We start from the raw sequence: 21521 nt of genomic DNA, 5'->3' as shown, positions 1-21521 counted from the left end.
TATGAGCAGACTCAAAAGGCAGGCAAAGGACAATTTTGGTAGTGCTTATAGAAGGAAAACCCCAGGACAGACAAGCTACAGCTCTTGCTAGCTGCTTGTACATGGGAGATAGAGAGAGGCACTGTTTGAGGTGAGCATGGAGGCCAAACGTGTGGCTGTTTGTCTGCCACAGGGAAGCAGGGACTCTGGAGAGAGAATTAGGAAGCCCAGAATACAAGACAAAGCATACTTGGGCTCTGACCTGCCTGTAGCGGAAAGAGACACAGGAGAAGACAAAACAGGAAAAAGTATAGCTCTTTACTCTTTTGTAGGTTTTAAGAATAGAGTCTGGTCTTTAGAATAGAGTGAGAGGCAGACTTCAGCTTTCTTTATATAGTTCTTGTATTGAATCTAAGACAACTGTCCTTTGGTAATCTTGACTTTTGTACATCTAGAACCTGCAAAAGAAAGTTGCTCAGATGGACACAATTTACTATATTCCATTTTAAATCAGAATAAAACTGTATGTTTAAATAATTTAGTAATGTTTAAAATATGTTTTAAATGTGTACTGTATAAAGTCTGTATTTAGTATGTTATCACATTATACCTTTATCAACGGCTTTGTCTCTTGTTGCAGCCGTTTCTCCCTCTGTCTGACAGCGGTGTCATATACGATTCTGATGAGAGTGTTCACAGTGACGATGAAGAAGACGATGCCTTTTTTTCAGACACACAAATTCAGGAGCATCAAGATCCTAATTCTTATAGGTAAATGAGCCCCCACCCTCTTTGGCCTTCTTTTTCAGGAACAACAACAACAACATAGTGTTAGTTAGAACTCTTTGTGGTTGGATGAGGAACTCACACATTTAATTCCAGCAGAGGTGGGCAAGAAATGCTCTGTTCACTGTAGGTCAGCTTGGTCTATAAAACAAACAAACAAATCAAAATTAAAAACAGAGACAGTGTTTTACTGTGTATTCCTGGCTGGCCTAGAACTTGCTATATAGATTAGGCTGGTTTCAAACTCCACATACCTTTGCCTCCCAAGTGCTGGTATTAAAGGCATTTGCCACCATGCTGCCTCTCAGGGTTGTTTGTTTGTTTTAATATTACCATGAATCTGTAAAACGTGATATATTTTCAAGTTAGGAATTTTTTACCTTTCAGGTAAGTTTCTAGACTAGCTTCCATAAAAATTATAAAACTAGCAGTTTATTGAAGAAAAAAATGTAACTTATGCTTTTGGAACTTAACACATCAATAAATGATTATGATATGCTTTTTAGATTCTATGTGACAGTATGAGAAATATTTTTCTACTAGATAATTTTTATATATTCTAAATGTGATATATTATTAAAGTTTCCTTCCTTCCATTTTTTTCTTTTTAGACAGGGTCTCTGCATAGCCTTGGCTGTCCTGGAACTCTCTATATAAACCAGGGTGTCTTTGAACTCAAGAGATCCATCTGTCAAAAGATTCACTTTTGTGTAATAAAAGTCATAGGCAGCTTTTCTGAGCTGGGCCCCACAGTGGGTAGGGGGCGTGACTACTCTTTTCCCATGATTCTCTTTCTAGGTTGATAAGTGTGTTTTTGTTGTTTGTTTGTTTTTTCTTTTCCCAAACAGCTGGGCTCTTCTGCATTTGACGATGGTTAAGCTGGCACTTCACAATATCAAGAACTTTTTTCCTATTGCTGGGCTGGAGTTCTCTGGTGAGTTTGGGATTTGAAAGTCAGTGTTGTTAAAGATGATCAATTGCTATCAAGTTAATGTTCAAAATCTTTGTAGAAGGCCATTTAGTATTTTTAAATGCTGCATTAGGTATTTTAGAACATCTTCTCTATTACCTGCTCCCATCTGTGCTTTGGCTTTGATAAAGCACTACAGGCTTGCCGAGCAGACGGGAAGAATGTGAGTCTAGAACAGGAAAGCTGCACATCTTCTCTCTGCTCGTTTTAGTGTCTTCCATTTCGTTGAAAGTATTAAGACTAAGATTAAGAACATTATTTTAGAAGTCTGGCTCTAAGAGTTTAGACTCTGCAGGCGTGTAGTGACTTGATTTTCTTACTCTCTAGAGCTCCCTGTGACATCACCACTAGGAATCGCTGTCATTAAAAACTTGGAGAACTGGGAGCAGATTCTGCAGGAGAAAATGGATCACTTTGAAGGTCCGCCCCCTAACTATGTCAACACATACCCAACTGACCTCTCAGTGGGAGCTGGACCAGCTATTCTCCGAAATAAAGCAATGTTAGAGCCTGAAAATACTCCATTCAAGTAAGTGCTTCTTAGAATCCTGATGATAATATATTGGTCTAACTTTTTTAGGAAACAGTTTGACAGAGTATGGCAGTAGCCTTCAGAATAGTCTTACATTTATTATTAACTAGATTATCAATTACATTCATAATTAGGGAAATAGTCCTTTATTTTTGCCTATGTTTTTTACTCTTGGGGGAGATTTAATAGCATTGTACATATGCAATCATTGTTACTGGTTTTTGTGGATAATTTAATAAAGGAGAAATGAAGGTTTTATTGTTACTTTGATAACACTACCTGCCTAACTCAGCCCTTTGATGATTAGCATGCTTTCAAAAAATAAATAAAATCTGCACAGCAATAAAAAGTTGTTTTTAACTAGTAAACAAAAACATAGAAGTGATTTTCATGGGTCAGTATGTGCTATCTTGAGATACACGATGCATAATGTTAAAATTGGAGTAAGCATGTGGCTGCTTGTTTTGTTTTGAAGGAACCAGCTATGTTTAGGAATAGTGTTCACAAGCTTGAAGGACCAAGCTGACAGCCTTAAGTAATTGGAAATACTGTCATTTTCTTTATATCCATCAAATATGCTTTTACTATCTGGAATGCCTAAAGTGTAATTTAAAAAGAAAATAACGAATAAGTTGATATATATCTCCCCCAGTTCATTTAGTGTCATTGGAAAATTGATTACTAGGCCCAGCAGTTATTTTCAGGAAAGCTAAAATTAAGAGTGAAATAAATCATAAGTTTGTGTGCTGACAGCTGTGTTCTTTGAATGAATTTGGAGCATTTAAAGCAAGTGTCTATAAACGCTGTGTTTACTATGAGCTGATTGGTTTGCCAACCCTCATTTCATAGGTCCCGAGACTCATCTGCACTTCCAGTCAAACGACTCTGGCATTTCCTTGTCAAACAGGAAGTTCTTCAAGAGACATTTATTAGATACATTTTCACTAAGAAGAGAAAGCAGAGTGAGGTATTATTTCTGTTGTAATTTTCCTCAGTCTTAACATACTGAATTTTAGTATTTGACTTATTTTGAAATTTTATTTTGGATAGGACTTCTTCTATGTTATGTTTTACACATCTGAGTAGTAGCCATTAAGCTGTGGAGAGCTTTTATGAAACTTCATATTTCTAATTCATGGCAATGAAGCAGTGTAGGTCCACGGTAAATTGCATGTTCAGGTGACACTTGGTAATCTCTGTACAGACTGTCCCCTGTCAGACAGTCACCTATAGTAACTTTGCAGTAAGTGGTTTCAGGAACCTACCATATGACATGATCTGATCCTCTAAATATGTAATGTAAATTACAACATAGCCCTTTAAGCCTGTAATTTACCTTTAATTTGTAAATCAACAGGTTTGGTTTTGTTTTTATTTTTTGCTTATAATTGAAGAGGTTTTCTGATCCCCAGGAAATGAAATTAAGGTGGTTCTCAACCTTCTGACGTGGGTGCTGGGGAGGGAACTTGCGTCTCCTGCCACAGCAGTGTGAGCTTCTGACTGCTGAGCCATCCCTCCATCATCAGTGAGCAGTGTTTAAACAACAAATTTAAGAAAAATTCAAAAGAATAAACTACAGAAATACTAAAAGCAAGATAAAGGATGGAGACTAAAGAATTGAGGCACAGGTTTAGTCTTGCATGCTGACTTAGAAGCCAGTGTTAGCATTGCATGTGTGAGTTAAGAATCAGGGCTTTAAGTGCTGGCAAGAGATCTTTTCCTTAGAAGACATTTTATTCAGCACTTCAGTGAGGCAATGGGCAGACTGCAGAACATGCAGAACAGTTTCAGACAGTTAATGGCTTGGCAAGCACAGTCTGAGAGGAGAAAAATGAATTGTAGTTCACCTAGAAAGGTGGAAATGGAGAGGGACCATCTATATGAGGCAACTTCCCAAGGTCAAGTGTAGAACTGCTGAGCCTTTTCCCATGCCCAGGGCAGCAGCAGCTACAACCCTCATTCTTGTTCAGTCATTGTCTGTGCACCTGTATGGTACTGTCTTAGTTGGGAGTTCTATTCCTGCACAAACATCGTGACCAAGAAGCAAGTTGGGGAGGAAAGGGTTTATTCAGCTTACACTTCCACATTGCAGTTCATCACCAAAGGAAGTCAGGACTGGAACTCACACAGGGCAGGAGCTGATGTAGAGGCCTTGGAGAGATGTTACTGGCTTGCTGCCCAGGGATGGCACCACCCACAAGAGACCCTCTCTCCTTGATCACTAATTGAGAAAATGCTTTATAGCTGGATCTCAAGGAGGCATGTCTTAAAGGGATGCTCCTTTCTCTGTGATAACTCCAGCATGTGTTAAGTTGATATACAAACCCAGCCAGTACAGGTACCTATGGCCAGTCCTTAAGAACAGCTTTGTGTTTTATCTGTGTGTTTAAGGATAGAAAGAAGGAGATGTAGTGAATCCTTCGAGTTCCAGTGAACCTCTAATGGTGCTGAAATTACTGATACAGTATTTGTTAGGGAACTCAAGAGGTACACTGCTCACCTTTTCCTAGTGGTGACTGTTGTTGCTTCTCTACAGTGTGGGAATCTGAGAAATGGCTGTAAAATGAAAGATGATTGCTCAATTATGAGTTACTCACAAAAGCCAAATCTTGGAAGGGCTACATTTCCTGAATGTTTAGTTCTTTAAATCATAAAACTTATAGTTATAAAAACTGTATTTTAATTCTTAGTAAGGTTTGTAGCATACAGATCCTTGGCCCCCTACCATATTCTGCAGGCTTTGTGGTCTTGGAGTCAGCAGTCCAAGCTGTGGGTTCCAACAGGGATCCTATAAAGACTACATACAGTAGGGCAGAGAGAGCAGGCACTCCCTAACTTGCTGTAGGAGTATGATATAACTTAGAGTTGGAATAAGAGAACTTTTGTTGGTTTCCCTTTTGATTTTTGTATATTGAATGAAGTGACTCTCATCTCTAGTATTGTGTAGTCTCTCTCTTTGTGCCACCCTATAGAATATCACCAATCACATGTGACTGAGCCCTGAAATGTAGCCCATATGACTGAGCTTCCAATTTTGTGTAATTTTGAGTAGCTACATGGTTAGTGGCTACTGTATCAAGAAGTACAAATCTGTTGAAATGTTTTAAGAAAAGAATTTTGGAAAATATTTAAAACAAGATAAAAACTAACCATTTGTCTCAGAAATACAATCTTCAACACTGTGCTTTATCTTTGTGGGTTTGGGGTGGGATTTTGGTTATCAGCAAATTTGATAAGTTGATTAGTAAAACCCTTAACACACACACACACACACACACACACACACACACACACACACACACACACACACACACACGGCAGGGACCAAACAAGCAAACAAACAGAAAAGCTCTACCAAAAACCTTAGAGAGAGCTCAGCAGTTAAGAGCACTTGCTGTTCCTTCAGAGGACTTGAGTTCCATTCCTAGCTCCTATGTCTGGAAGTTCACAACCATCTGTACCGCCAGCACCAGGGATCTCACACTCTTTCTGGTTTCCATTGTCACACACACACACACACACACACACACACACACACACACACACACGTGTAAAAATTAAAGAACTAAAAGACAAAAACTGACATGTTGGCTAATCCATGATTTGAAATTCTTGACATACTATAAAACGATAGCTTCACTCATCAAATAAGTTAAAGAAAAATATTCCACAGATCAAGCTTTTGTCAGATTGTTAAATGTGTCAAGCCAGTGGGTTGACTTAGCAAGCCAGTTCTTCAGTGATTGACTTTCACTGAATTAGCGGTTCTCAGAGTAGAACAACTCACATGCTTTCCTGGGTGCTTCATTGTCAGTTGCTGCAGCCCCCTGTGTTCCTTAAAGGAGAGTCAGGGAATTTGAATGGCCTCTTAGGCTGAAATTGTCACGTCAAGAACACTGTGGAGAGGTTCAGGTTCTGATGATGCCTTCCAGGGTTAATGCAGTAGATGAGTACTATTTCTAGTTGTACCTTGCCTAGGACTTGTCAACCAGAGAGCAAGCAAGCAGCTTTCTTCCTATGCCTCATCCTCTCTTTCACAAGGGGAAGGGCCTGGTTATCTGATTGCTCAGACTCGTGAGTTAGTACGAATGCAGCAGTGATCAGTGTAGAGGTTGGTGGCCTCTGCTGACCTGCCAGCATTTGGAAGGTAAAGCAAAAGGATCTCGTACTTCAGCCCCAGGCTGTTGGGACCAGGTCTCAATAAAACAAAAGGCAGTGTACTTTTAGCATTCGTGAAGCTGGGGGTTCAAGCCTCAGGGCTTTAAAAAAATGGAGGTGATAGTATGATTGGAAATGGCTCAGGCAGTAACTGAGGACATGGGTCAGCTTGCCAACACCCACAAAGAATCCAAGCAGCCATACACCTGTCCTCCTAGAACCCATGCAGCAGAGAAAGGTAGATGTCAAAAGCCTGCTGACTGATAGCTGTGAGGTCATAGTCAGTGAGAGACCCTATGTCAAAAACATGAGGTGGAGAGCCATTGAGAAAGACACCCTGTTGAATTCTGGCCTCCACAAGACCTCCCTCCTTGTGCACACACATCAATATGTACATGTGTATAAGACAGAAGTAAGAGAAGTAGGGCTTATTTTTAGAGATTATAGTTTTAAGAACTTTACGTTACATAGATGGTATATAAATAGTAAATTTTAATTGTGAAGTAGGTTTTCATGTGTACATGATGGAATAGCACATCATTTAGTTAGGCTGGTTTTGCTTTGTTGATCTGATATTCTGTTTTATCCAATTTAATTTTTTGAAGTCAGTTTTATCCTTTGTATGATGACTATTCTAGTTTGAAATTTTTCATTCTCTCTATTATTTCATTTTATGCATGTATTTTGTGTTTGTGACGGTGTGGTGTTATATAGTCTGTAGAAGAACATGTGGAGCAGGTCAAACACAACTCCGTAGCAGAAGATTGCCACATCAAGGTAGCCTCCCGTGCCTCCCTGTAGCTCACTTTTCAGAGTTCTCAGAGCTAACCCCTCATCTCTAATGCTAACCGCGGCTGCCCAACTGATCAAGAGGCCTTGCTCTCAAAATGGAGGAGAGGGGGCGCCCTGGGTCCAGCTCAGCTCAGCTCTGCTCAGCTATGAGTTCTTCTTTGTTCTCTCCTCCACTTCTGTCATATTTTCTAGATTGTCTTAAAGCACAGCTGATCTTTCTTCTTGACTCTCCTTCTCTTGCTTTCCATTGACCTCAGATTCAAGATGCCTCCCTTGTTCTATTTTTTATTCTTTTCTCCCTGATCTTTCTAGTTTTTCCCTGTTTCCAAATTCCTAACCCATATCTCCTTCAACTTTCTGTGATGACTTTGTCTTTCATTCTGTGCCTCTTACACACACACACACACACACACACACTCACACACACTCACACATACACACACACTCACACACATACACACTCACACACACACACTCACACATACACATACACACATACACACACATACACACACACTCATACACACACACACTCATACACTCACATACACACACACACTCACACACACATTACAGAATATTTGCAAATTTTAGAAGAGCTAAAATAGATGTATAAATTGTGAAAAAAGTTAAATCATTACCTTGCAAACACACTGGGACTCTTCATAATTGGGGCATTTGATTGCAGAGCTTCAGAACATGAGAGCAGATTCCTACAACTAATTCCCAACACTCCAATGCTCCTCCACTCTTCCTGCTGCAGCTACATTTTCTTCCTGCCCAGCTGTCCTGTGGGATGTTTGTGTCTGTGCAGAGTCGTGCAGCAGCCACTAACCCTCAGCCATGTTTTGCAGGTTGAAGCTGATCTGGGCTATCCAGGAGGGAAGGCAAAGGTCATTCATAAGGAGTCCGACATGATCATGGCATTTTCTATTAATAAGGTAAACATTGGAGTTAGTGTAAACAGCGTTCTGCTTTTTAGTGGAATTGCCCAAATCATTGTTCTGCCTTTGCTTCATAGGCAAACTGTAATGAAATTGTTTTGGCTTCAACACACGATGTTCAAGAACTTGATGTCACTTCTCTACTGGCTTGTCAATCGTATATATGGATTGGAGAAGAATATGACAGAGAGTCGAAAAGGTGTGGCTCCTGAGGGGTAATGATAAATGCCATTGTCAGCTGGGTGGTTATGGCGTATGCCTTTGATCCCAGGACTTGGGAGGGTGAGGAAGGGGAATCTGAGCTGGAGACCAACCTAGTGCGCAGAGCTAGGACAGCCAGGGCGTGTGCAGAGCTAGTTCCAGGACAGCCAGGGCTCCTCAAAGAGATCCTGTTTGGAAAAGCCAAAAATGTAAACAAACAAACAAACAAATAAAAATGCTGTTGTCTTTAGCAAATGCATGCTAAGTTGTTGAGATGAGAAAGGTATACCTCTCTTCAGTTATCCAAGAAGCAAACGTAATTGGTTTAGTTGATAATGAAAGTCTTCACTTATACTAAATTTACAAATTACTCATAATTTTCCCATTAAACTTTAATAGTATTTAAACCAGAATAGTCTCTGACAGGTGGTTCAAGGTTTGAAACTGCAACTTTGACATTTAGCCCCAGGGAAGCGGGAGTATACAGTAGTCAGTAGTTTAACTGCTCTGGATAATGAAAGCACAAAAATAGCATGCGTACATTTATAGCCTAATTTAGGAATTGGCCACATTAATCCTCCAGTGTTGTTTAAGTACTATTTTGAGAAAGCATATTTTTTACAGCTAGGAATGTCAACAACTTTAATTTCATCTGAAGAGTTTTGCAGTGCCTTTTAAAGTTGTTTCTGTGTGCTTGCTTTTCCCGTTCTTCTTCTCCAGTCAGGAGTCTCGTGTTGTAGGACTGTCCCCGAGGGCACTTTCCATGTTCAGTTTTCTCTTGATAGTCTGTAACCAGCTTTAGTCCGAGGTAGAGTGGATGGAACCATTTAATATAGTCTATAGCTCCATCATCAAGTTACATTCACATTTTTATGTGATGAAAATTAATGTTTTAAGGTCTTTTTCCTTACTTGCTTTTGGCTTTTTGAGACAGCTTTTGAGACATGGCTATCCTCTAGCCTCCCAGGTACCTAAACATGAGCTTCTCATCTCTACCTTTCTTTTTACCTTTCAAGGACTGAGACTACAGGCATGGTGTTAAGAAAGCTTTAAAATTGTGTTTCTTATTTCTTTAAAAATATAATCTGGGGTTAGCTTAGCATCTTGTTTAGGATGCACGAGTCCTGGGCTCAGTTACATCTAAGGGGAAGGTGTAGTTGGGCATGGGGGCTCATGCACGTGATTCTGGTCCTTGGGAGAGGCAGATAGAAAAGGCTGGAGAGAGGCCCGCTGGTGAAGTGTTCGCTGTACAAGCATGAGGGCCTGCACTGGGTCTTCAGCACCCACCTAAAACCTGAGTGCAGCACCAAGTGTCTGTGACACCAGCACTGCAGAGCAGTGAGTTGCAGTCTGCAGGAGGAGTTCGCCTTCTAGCCTAGCAGAAACAGGGAGCTCTAGGTTACTGAGAAACTCTGCCTCAAAAGAATATGGTGGGGAGCAGTTCAGGAAGGCACCTGACTTCAACCTTCAGCTTTCATGAGTCTGTATAGATGAAAATACATGTATCACACATACACAGAAATAAAAACCAAGCAAATAAATTAATATAAAATAAAGTAATTTGATATATGAGCTTCCTATATATAAGAGATCATTAATATTTGTTTACTCAAAATAAGTCTGTGCTACTTTTTAAGTTCTTATCATCATACATTAATTTACATAATTTGGTCATATTTCTGCTAGCCTCCTGCCCCTCCCTACTCCTAACTGATACCTTTTCCTCTTCTCAGCTAGCTCCTCTTCTCCTTTCATGTCGTGTGTGTGCGTGTGTGTGTGTTCGTGCGTGTGTGTGTGTGTGTGTGTGTGTGTGTGTGTGTGCGCCAAAAAATTTCATTATGGTTGTTTATAGAACCACTGGCAGTGCTGTATGGCTAAAGAAAATAGCTCTCCCTTTCCTAGCAACCATTGGCTATGTATAACTATTCAATTAGGGTTAAAATACTTTAAATATTAGTTCTAATTTTGTAGCAATAAAGCTGCTCACATAGATAATATATTAGACTGAGTTTGTATTTTGTTTAATGGGAAGAAGTGTTAAAACTGGCTAGATTTAGATTTATACCTAAGTTTTTTATTCAATGAATATTTATTCTATTTTTTATGTAATATTTTAGCTGCCAAAGAACAAATTATTTTAAAAAAGCAAACCCTTACTAAATCTGTATTTTTTTCTTTTCATATTTTATTGGTTATTTTATTTATTTATATTTCAAATATTATCCCCCTTCCCGGTTTCCCCTCCTCAAACTTCTTATCCCATCCCCCTCCCCCTGCTTCTTTGAGGGAGCTCCCCTACCCACCCACCCACTCCCACCTCACTGCCCTAGCATTCCCCTACATTGGGGCATCAAGCCTCCACTGGACCAAGGGCCTTCCCTCCTATTAATGTCAGATAAGGCCATCCTCTACTACATATGCAGCTGGAGCCATGGGTCCCTCCATGTGTACTCTTTGGTTGGTAGTTTAGTTTCTGGGAGCTTTTGGGGATCTGGTTGGTTCTTCCTCTGGGGTTAAAGAAAATACCATTAAAAAAAACTTTTATGGTTGTATAAAATCCATGTAGTTGGATTTCTGTTAAAAGAGAATAAACTTTCAGAGTAACATATAACTGTTCTCCACAGTTCAGATGATATTGATTACCGTGGTTCCACCACAACCCTGTATCAGCCTGGTGCAGCCTCCCATTCTTCAAGTCAGGTGCACCCACCCCCATCTCTGCCGTGGCTGGGCAGTGGGCAGACCAGCACTGGAGCTACTGTGGTATGTCTTTCACTGCCAGACACATCCGGTTTCTGAGCATGGTCTCCTCAAGAAATGGGTTGGAGTTGCTCGACACAGAAATTATCCTGAAAATGAGAGTAACATGCTTTGAGTTTCCACATATCTGCCACGAGTGAGGGTGGAGATTACTCTCTCCAGCTTTTACTTTGTAGAGGAATACCGAGACACAATGGTAAAGTAATGTCAGAGAGGAGTTCAATTCTATTTATTTAAAGTTTGAATGTTGCCTCAGGTTACTGAATGTTAATTCTTATTGGTCACTATTGCTGGAGGGGTCCTATTCTTTCATATTCTGAACATGATACCAGCCTGGGCTACCTAGCCAGATTTCCCCAAAGTCAACCCGATTGTTGTCAGGGAGGGGGCGGTTGGAAGAGAGTCCCTTTGTCACTAGATGGAGCTGTTTGTAATGTCTTCACAGCACAGGGCTGTGCCAGTAAGTGATTGCTTCTGTTTGCAAAAATGTATATTAGATATTTCAGAACCCCGAGCAGGGCTTGTCTCAGCTAAAGCTGCTTATGAGGAGGAGCAACAGGGGATGCTCATCCCTTCTGAATACACAAAGCAAACTCATTTTTCCTCCCTTTAAAGCTCATGAAAAGGAACCTGCATAATGTTAAGAGGATGACTTCCCACCCTGTCCATCAGTACTGTACGTATTTGGTTTGTCCTCCACAAGTTTGCAGTGTCTTAAAGAATGAGTTGTTGAAATTCTTCAGTTTCTTACTGCCCACCTTCTGCGTCTAGATCTCACAGGTGCCCAGGACGGCAGTGTGCGGATGTTTGAGTGGACACGACCTCAGCAGCTTGTCTGCTTCCGTCAGGCCGGCAATGCCAGAGTTACTAGACTGTATTTTAACTCACAAGGCAACAAGGTTTGTCCCTGGGAGTTAGTGCTGAATGCATCCAAAAATAGCTGGATCCTGAGTATATAATATTCATTAAAACTATATCAAAAAATGTAATGACTCTGGGTTTAAACTGAGCAGGCTGTTGTATTCTGTTTATGTAGCCTCTCTTCTTATAATGGAAACACAAATCTGCAAAACTTAGTGCAGGTTAACCAGTTATTCATTTCAGCATTTTGTGAACGAAAACTACTTCTACTCCAAATGCTGTTGGTGTCTGCCAGCTTGCTAGAGTCTAAATGACACCCTCTGTTGTGGAGGCTTAGGGGAATGCAGGGTGTGTGTGGACAGTTAGAAGGTGACAGGGTAAGGTGTGTGCTGTGTATGTGTGTGTTTGTGAGTGTGCTCACACACACATTTAAACACGGCAGGGAAGGAAGGAACTTGGCATTCGTGGGAAGCACAGGGAGACAGCTGTAGGAGGAGTTTGTGAAGTGGGGTCTGAGCAGGCCTCTGTCATAGGATATTTTACCTTTGGCAAGAATTCTGAATATCTGTGTTTGGTGTTCATGCCATTCTTACAGTGTGGTGTTGCAGATGGAGAGGGTTTTCTGAGTATCTGGCAAGTTAACCAAACTGCATCGAATCCTAAACCTTACATGGTAAGTGCCACTCACATTTCCAGAGTGAATGTAGACACCATATTGTTGGTGAAGTGTCTGCTTTCAACCGTGGATCTCAGTAGTCATTCTGTTGGAAATGACAGTTCCACCTAGTGTGCGCCATCCACTTCTATCCTCGATTTAGCAGAAATTACCAAAACAACAAACAACTTTTGCTTTTTATCTTAAGGGGCAACTGTGGGTTTTTTCCTCTTTGTGGTCCAATTCAGAATACCTTTTCTAATGGTACTTTTGTCCACTTTAGAAACAATTCTTTTTTCTTTTTAATAATGTTTTATTTTATGAGAACTAAGTTTATAGTTGTAGAATCTTATTAAGTACATAATTAAAATTCAAACAGTTTCTGAGCACTAATTTCTTTCAGGGTTTTTTCTTTTTACTACATGGTAATCTAACCCTGAGAGTTCCTCCACACACTTACCCACTCACATCAAATGTGCGCTGGCACACACTGCTGTGCCTTCCTGTGGCAGAGCTGTGGCTTAGGAGACATGAAAGCCTTTGCTGTCCTGGGTGGGTCTCACATTTCTTATTAGTTGTATTCTCATTTTCCTTACTTATGTTTTGCTTGCATGTGTGCATGTGCACACCTAGAGGTCAGAAGAGGTCATGAGATGCCTTGGAACTGAAATTAGAGATGGGTGGGCGTCTCCATGTGAATGTGGAGAAGAGCAGCACGCGCGTGGCTAATCTCTGAGCTCGCTCTCCAGGCTTAGGTGGTATTTTCAGCATTGTATGAATAAATGGAGGATCAGAAAGCTCTGAACCTAGATTGTCCTTTATAGAGTATAAAATTTTTTTAATGTTTTTATTAAAAATCTTTTTCATACAGTGTATTTTGATCATGTTTCCCTTCTCCCAACTCCTTCCTTACATATGAGAGATACTAATATTAGATTAGTGTGTTGTAGACGGCCTTAGTATCTTTAAGAAATTCAAGTAACCTTGAGCAAACGCTTTGCCTACTCATGCAGAATAAAATCCTGTTTATTTTTAGATATCCTGGTATCCTCCTCTTGGGCTCTTTGAAATTTCTGTTTTCATCACTTGATGTAACAAGGAAGGAATATTTAGTTCCCCATGTTCCTGGGGCATTCTTAGGAGTGTTTAGGGCAGGTTTGGGCTTGTGAGATTTGTGCAGGACCACTTGTAGCAGTGCCTTTGTGATTGGCAAAGTGTAGTGAGCACAAGGAGCACAGAGCTGGCCAAGATGAAGTCTATTCAGACTACAGTGTTAGCTTAACCACAGCCTAAGGAGATGGGCGAGTTGGAGTCTTCTGCTTGGGTTACTGTTGTTCGTTATGATGCAGACTATTGTATCAAGTGTGTCAGGTTAGCCAAGGGGTCAGCACTAAAGTAACTCCAACTCTTAATCTAACCAAATGTCTTTAGTGAGTTCATATGTTTAGTTTGGGGTGACCTTCAGATCTTAGGTTCAAATGATCTTCCCTCCATCCTCCCTTCCCAGTTGCCCCACCCCCTTTTATTTTAGATTTTTCCAACTCTGAGGAGCGCAGGTTTTGAAGCATGACGTGATGATTCTGTCTGCCCTAGTTGAAGGCTGGGGCAAGGCAGCTAGGACGGCACGGGAGTGTGTAGTGTGGAAGGATGCTGAGACAGTGAGGCTGTTGGGGGGTTTGGATGGTGCACAGCCTACCTGGACTTCTCCCCGTTCCCTTGGTCTCTGGTAGAGTGTGCTTTCTCAGCCCCACACTAGTCTCTGGTAGAGCAGAGAGCCTTTGCCCCTGTAGGAGAATGGGATACTGGAGATAGGGTAGACAAAGGCCAAAAAAGTGGGGAGGCTGATGGGTGGGAAGCCTATCTGGACTTCTCCCTGTCTGCATGGTCTTCTGGTAGAGCAGGGAGTCTCTGCTCCAGTTGAAGGCTGGGGCAGAGCAAATAGCAAGGTGCAGGCCTGGGGATAGGCTGGGAGGGAGTCTGAGAGAGAGAGAGAGAGAGAGAGAGAGAGAGAGAGAGAGAGAGAGAGAGAGGAGGGATGCTGAGGGGGGGAGGGATGCTGAGAGAGAGAGGAGGGATGATGAGAGAGAGGAGGGATGCTGAGAGAGAGAGAGAGAGAAGGGAGGGATGCTGAGAGAGAGAGGAGGGATGCTGAGAGAGAGAGGAGGGATGCTGAGAGAGAGGAGGGATGCTGAGAGAGAGAGAGGAGGGATGCTGAGAGAGGAGGGATGCTGAGAGAGAGAGAGAGAGGAGGGATGCTGAGAGAGGAGGGATGCTGAGAGAGAGGGGGAGGAGGGATGCTGAGAGAGAGAGGAGGGATGCTGAGAGAGAGAGGAGGGATACTGAGAGAGAGAGAGGAGGGATGCTGAGAGAGGAGGGAAGTTGGGAGGTGGGCAGCCAACTGGCACTTTTCCCAGTCTGAGTGGTTGGTCTCTGGCCTGTAAGTTTATTTTTTATTTTATTCAGTTCTTAAGTAGCTTAAGACTTTCTGAAATGAAAGACAACTTTAAACTATTTGACCTGAAAATTGTGAGCATGGTTACAAACCCAATGCTTCCTCCAGTAAGAGAAAAATTATCACTAAGGTCACATTGTTACAACTTTTAATACTTTATAGGCTAAAAAATTAGCACTAGCCTTTAAAAGGGGGCAGGACTAGAAATGGGGAGAGACAGTCACAACTAATTCATACTCACTTGTTCTTTGAGTTTGTTAAAATTCTTTAAAGTGCTGTGTCTTTATCTTCTACTTAAAAAAGAAGAAAAAGTTGGCAATGTGGTCTCTGGGTGTTTAGTGGCCTGCAGGTTCTGAGTACTAAGCACTTAGTGTGAGTCTAGGTTCTGAGCAAGACAGGTAGGCTGTTTAGTCTGGAGGAGGCTGGGGCTCAGGCCCCAGCAGTGTGCACTCTGACCCCATCCTCACTGAGTTTACACAACTGTTCTTAGGTGTGGTAGCACAGCACCTGGGGAGTTGAGGATCATAGGTGTGGAGCAGCCTGAGGTACACAACAAGATCCTATACCCAAACCAACAGAACTAATACGTAACCATTTAAAAGTGTATGTCATCGCTCAAGAGTCCTGCACATTACTGGTGGAGCATTATTTGTATCATCTCAGTTGCTATTGGAGTTTTAGATAACATTGGCTACATTTTGTTTTCTCTAGAGTTGGCAGTGCCACAGTAAGGCCACAAGTGATTTTGCATTTATCACCTCTTCAAGCTTAGTTGCGACATCTGGACAGTCCAATGACAATAGGTAGGTTGATGGAAACAAAAGAATAAGAAAAGTTTAAACCTGGGGATCCATCCCATATATAGACACCAAACCCAGATACTATTGCTGATGGCAAGAAGTGCACGCTGACAGAAGCCTGATAGACCTGTCTCCTGAGAGGCTGTGCCAGAGCCTGACAAATACAGATGCAGATGCTCACAGCCAACCATTGGACTGAGCACAGGGACCTCAATAGAGGAGTTAGAGAAAAGACTGAAGGAGCAGAAGGAGTTTGCCCCATAAGAAGAACAACAGTATCAACCAACCAGACCCCCCAGAGCTCCCAGGAACTAAACACCAACCAAAGAGTATACATGGAGAGACCCATGGCTCCAGCCACATATGTAGCAGAGGATGGCCTTGTCAGCCATAAATGGGAGGAGAGGCCCTTTATCCTGTTAAGGCTCGATTCCCCAGTGTAGGGGAATGCCAGGGTGGGGAGGCAGGAGTGGGTGATGGGGGAGCACCCTCATAGAAGCAGAGGAAGGGGGATGGGATAGGGGGTTTGCAGAGGGGAAACTGGGAAAGGGGGTAACATTTGAAATGTAAATAAATAAAATATCCAATAAAATAAAAGAAAGAAGAATTTAAGCACAACGCTTTCCTAGAAAGTGAGGATTTCTATTTAGTAGGGTTTTTTTAATCCAAGGAATATGTTTTATAATCCTTACCATGACACAAAACAAACATTTGCCCCAATGTAGTCTGTTACTACATTGTATCATTTTTATACTGAAGTGACTTAGTCTTTAAAACGGCTGTCATCATAAAGTCCGTTAGCACAGCTGAGCATTTACATTGCTCCAGCCATCTTTTCATTTCCCTCACATTGTTTTCATTAGCTGCGTGCTGTGAACAGGACTGTTAACCTGAAGCCATTACTTCCCAGGGTTATAGCAGGACCCTTCTGCTGAGAAAGTCATTTCCCAGTTTCTCCAGAAGGGTGGCAAAGAGATGGGGTACAATGCCAGGGACCTTATGAAAGTGATACTAGGATAAGCTCTAGGATAAACCACCCTCATTCTAATTAGAAATCTCGGATAAGTAAGAAAAATTTTTCTTGAGAAAATTTGTGCTTAATGATGATTTTGAATAATTGTTTCTGATGTACTTTATTATTTCTTTAAAGAAACGTATGCCTCTGGGACACATTAATATCGCCTGGAAACAGCCTCATTCACGGTGAGTTAAAGGGGATGCTTACCAGGTTTGATTTAACTTCCAGAACTTGGTGTTTGCTCACAGGTTGATATGGAGGACTGCACAGAGAAAAGAGGTTTATTTTGTCCAACAGTTTCAGCCCCTGGTTGATTGTCCTTTGAGTCTGTGGCAGAGAAGTACCTTATGGGGAGAACATGGGCTGAAGGAAGCTATTCTGCTCATGGCTGCCAAGAAGCAAAGGGGAGAAGAATGGGGACTACTCTCCTGCCATGGGGACAGTATCTTTTAAAAGCTCTGCTACCACCTAGTGGTGCCATGGTAGAAAGGTGTGGGGCACGCTTATCCACACTGTCGCAGAAAGCCATCTCAGTAGCTTGTGGCTGAAAGTTTTGAGGTGCCTGAGGCTGAGCTTCTTACGAAGTCACTGGCTACAGATGAGGACAGCATCAGGTAGGGTGAATGGCGCTGGGTAGTGACGAGTGTGTGCACCACTGGGAGCTTAGCCTCCTCTGCACTCCTGCTGCTGTATGCTGTTAAAATGCTAGGAATGAATGTGTGCAGGATGTGCGAGTGAGGGTCAGTGTGCTGTTTCCACATGTGTGCTCTCCATATTTTGTATGAAGCACATAACTTAGGACTTTTTAAACACCCTTTTTCTGTTCATGTTTCATGTTGATATAATGGATAGAAACTTTTTTACTATGACTTAGTACTTTAAGTGCAGGGTTTCAGAGATTCTGTGACCTCTAGATGGGTGTCCTCTAGAGTTTTATGTTTGTCCTTTTGTTGCTGTAACAGAATACCTGACAGAAACAGCTTAAAGGAAGGAGAGTTTAGTATGAGTAAGGGTTTCAGAGGCTTCTTTCTATTCATGACCTGCTGGCTCCATGTTTTCTGTGCTGGTATGAGATAGAACCTCACAGCAGAGAACGTGTGATGAAACAGACCACCTCACCTCACCTAGAGCTCCAGAAAAAGGTGATAGAAAAATAGCTTTAGTGAGCTATTCCCACGGCCAGGCCCGCCTTCCAAGGTCCCCCAGTAATGCCATCAAAGTGTGAGTCTTTCAGGAGAGCTGAAGCCAGAACCCTTGTGGCTGTCATCTCTTAGTGACTGAATTCAGTAGCTGGGGACAAATTCTCAACACATGTACCTGTTGGAAGACACTTTATAAACAAATCATTACAGGGAAGAAAAAGGTGAACAATGAAATGCTGTGTTTTAAATGTGAATTTAAGCTTGAGAACCACAAGCTTCATGTTTTGGGAAAGTCTCCTGGTGTTGTTCTTTTTCTTCAGGTTTTACGTGCCATGACCACGGTGCCACAGTACTTCAGTATGCCCCCAAACAACAACTCCTAATCTCTGGAGGTAGGAAAGGTTACATCTGTATTTTTGACATCAGACAGAGGCAGCTAATGCACACCTTCCAGGCACATGACTCAGCTATTAAGGCTTTGGCTCTGGATTCCTGTGAGGAGTACTTCACTACAGGTTCAGCAGAAGGCAATATAAAAGTAAGTATCCCAGGAGGTGAGACTAGACTAAACGTTAGTCCTTTCCTGCTGTCTAGACTGCTTGTTAGAAAAAGCACAACCATTGTACTCTGAAATGGACGTATTGAGTAAGGCCTTCTGGGGGACTAGACGTTCTTGACGTGCCCCTAACTTCTGTGTGGCTCTTTCTAAAGCACTCTGCTTTGGAAATCCAGCTAATGATTCAATTTACTGGAACTCAGGCTACTGTTACTACGGGCCTGGAAGGGGCTGGGATATACCTCAGTGGTAGAATACTTGCTTAACGTGCAAGGTTTGGGGCCTGGGTTTTGTGAGGATGGTCCTGTCATCAGAAATATTAATAAGAATAGACTTACAAAAAGGGAGTAAAGGTAGGGGTTGGGGATTTAGCTCAGTGGTAGAGCACTTACCTAGGAAGCGCAAGGCCCTGGGTTCGGTCCCCAGCTCCGAAAAAAAGAACCAAAAAAAAAAAAAAAAAAAGGAGTAAAGGGTTTGAGGTTTTGTTCTGTGATTTTTGATCTCAGGACTTCATGGGGCCAGGCAAGCATGAACTAACAAGATATGCCACGAGCCCCAAGTGTGTGGGCTTAACACGTGTGTGCATTTAGCAAAATTAGTTTGGTACCTTAGAATTGTCTTCCTTTTTCTTACCTCTGTCCTCGGTACTCATAGCTGAAGGGATGTTTCCAGGTGGGTGAAGTAATATCATTATTTCTTTTATTTTGTCTTGGAGCCTAGCTAGTTTCATGTGCAAACATATTTTATTGAATTAAATATTTGGTTGAATTAGTAGAGGAGCATGTGTGTGTGTGTGTGTGTGTGTGTGTGTGTGTGAGAGAGAGAGAGAGAGAGAGAAAGAGAGAGAGAGGGGGAGAGAGAGAGAGAGAGAGAGAGAGAGAGAGAGAGAGAGAGGGAGGATATATGGAAAGAGAAATTTGGAAGCAGCAGGAAATCTAAGATAGGATATGAGCTATGTGAGTGACACTATCACCTCCTGTTAGGTCGACAGCTAGGAAACTGGGCTTCCATCTAATTAGTTGGGCCAAGGAACAGAAAGGAGAGCTATATTTTCACTTTAGGTCTCTCATCTTAATGACTCATCTTATTTATTTTTTAAAAAACTAGGTATGGAGACTGACAGGTCACGGCCTGATTCATTCCTTTAAGAGTGAACACGCTAAGCAGTCCATATTTCGGAACATCGGAGCTGGAGTCATGCAGATTGAGATCAGCCAGGACAATCGACTGTTCTCCTGTGGTGCAGATGGCACGCTGAAAACCAGGGTTCTGCCCAGTGCTTTTAACATCCCTAATAGAATTCTTGACATTCTGTAGTCTGAGCGCTTGGGGGTTTATTTTATATACCTCTCAGTTAAAAGGTGTAATGTAGGAGTTAGGCAGTTCTGCTTTCCAATACAGTCAACACCTTGAAATAACAGAATCTCTGGAATTTGACTCTGATGCAAGCTGGGTTTTACTCAAGTATACTTGGGTGTTGCCTACCCAGGTTGGTAGAGTGCATGTACCTTGTCATTATGTTGGCGTATTAAAAAACAAAACAAAACAAACCCCTACCTTGTATTGTATGAAGGGAAGCTATTCTTCACATCATGTAACACCTGATTCAGAAACACTTGCGGTTAGCTGACGGTAAGTTACAATAATGAGCAGGGCCTTTTTACCAAATTGAGGAAGAGAACATTGCTGATTCAGGCTTTTCTTCCTGTTCTCATCATGGAAGGAGCATGCTGCTGTGTCTCGTTGAGTAAAGGACAGTCCCGGGTGTTAGACGCATTAGACCACCAGAAACACTTCCTACCTGTGGAGCAGGCCCAGCCACTCTCACGTCCTGCTGAGTGTGTTCTCCTGTTAGTGTTTATACTGAGCTAGTACTGTGACTTGCAAATGAGTGCAAATTTAAATGCAATGTTTCCCTCACAATTTGCACATTGACATTTTTGGACTGCTAGTTTTTCTATTAAGGTATTTGCCTTTATGTCAGGAATGTCATATGTTAGACATGGTGTATTTGCAGTTAAGTAAAACATACCTTCCCAGTCTAGTTTAGTACTTTTCTTTTTATGTATTTAAAGTTAATAAGGCACATGTAAAGCTATGTGGAAACGACACCAGTAGAACATTTCCTATCAATTAAATGAATGTTAGGCTCTTTGTGGCCAGTTGGTGAGATCGGTGAGATTATTTATTGCCACAGCCGATTGTATAAACTATGCAGAGTTAAATATTATTTGCTTGTAAAATATTAGCCAGTGTCATATTTTGATGTATTTCCTTCGTTATGACCAAAAATATGTTGCAATATTGAAACCAGTGTCTGTGTATGTTTAAGTGTTTACCAGCAAATTGTCTCATCATGTAATGAGAATGTTTAATGCCCATGTGGTAAACAGTAAAACATAATGGTATAAAAGCACCTTTCTCTGAAGGCAGTGTGGTACTCATGCTGTGAAATACACATGTAAAAGAAATGTTACTTGTTAGAGTTTTATTTTAGTTTGGCCTATTTAAGTAGACTGGTCTGGCATTATTTGACACTGTTTTTAAGAGTTAATTTTAATAAAATAATTAACTATTAGAGAAAATTTAAGCCCTTAAACTGTTTATTCATTCACATACGCCTATGGAACGTCATGTGTACAAGAAGCAATTCTAGTGAGATGGAGATTGAGAGGTGAGAGGGTGCTTACGTCACTGAAGCTTGTGTGTAGAATAGTTTACTGAAGGAAGTGTAACTGGTGGGGATGCTTCTGCAGGGTTGGGAGGGAGAGCATGTTGAACACACAGAACATGGACAGTGTGGGGTCAGCATTCATTTACCACACTGTAGGTACTGCAGCCCGTGTGTGCCACATTGTCTTTGTGTGTGCATACTAAGATAGTAGGAGTGTTCATCAAGAGTCTAAAAGGTAATG

The 21521-nt window shown here is 41.6% G+C and overlaps 1 protein-coding gene across 5 annotated transcripts in view; it reads left to right on the top strand.

Moving 5' to 3' along the window:
- The window catches only part of Dmxl2 (Dmx-like 2), a 166598-nt gene extending 145402 nt beyond the window's left edge, over nt 1-21196 (top strand). For 3 of the 5 annotated variants that reach the window (XM_063265469.1, XM_008766358.4, NM_001427384.1), the window contains exons 30-44: nt 620-750; nt 1614-1699; nt 2063-2264; nt 3117-3234; nt 7140-7202; nt 8072-8158; nt 8239-8360; nt 10987-11125; nt 11738-11798; nt 11894-12021; nt 12579-12656; nt 15802-15893; nt 17041-17093; nt 18371-18588; nt 19714-21196. In XM_063265469.1, coding sequence (XP_063121539.1) covers nt 620-750; nt 1614-1699; nt 2063-2264; nt 3117-3234; nt 7140-7202; nt 8072-8158; nt 8239-8360; nt 10987-11125; nt 11738-11798; nt 11894-12021; nt 12579-12656; nt 15802-15893; nt 17041-17093; nt 18371-18588; nt 19714-19923 — 1788 coding nt within the window. In that variant the 3' untranslated portion in view covers nt 19924-21196. The remainder of the gene's footprint in view (nt 1-619; nt 751-1613; nt 1700-2062; nt 2265-3116; nt 3235-7139; nt 7203-8071; nt 8159-8238; nt 8361-10986; nt 11126-11737; nt 11799-11893; nt 12022-12578; nt 12657-15801; nt 15894-17040; nt 17094-18370; nt 18589-19713) is intronic. The other 2 variants (XM_008766360.4, NM_001427385.1) reach the window with 1 other exon arrangement.
- The last annotated feature ends 325 nt before the right edge of the window (nt 21197-21521 follow it).

Source organism: Rattus norvegicus, chromosome 8 (genome assembly GCF_036323735.1).
Source record: "Rattus norvegicus strain BN/NHsdMcwi chromosome 8, GRCr8, whole genome shotgun sequence".
NCBI classification, from domain to species: Eukaryota; Metazoa; Chordata; class Mammalia; order Rodentia; family Muridae; genus Rattus; species Rattus norvegicus.
This window is presented reverse-complemented; position numbering and strand designations above follow the sequence as displayed.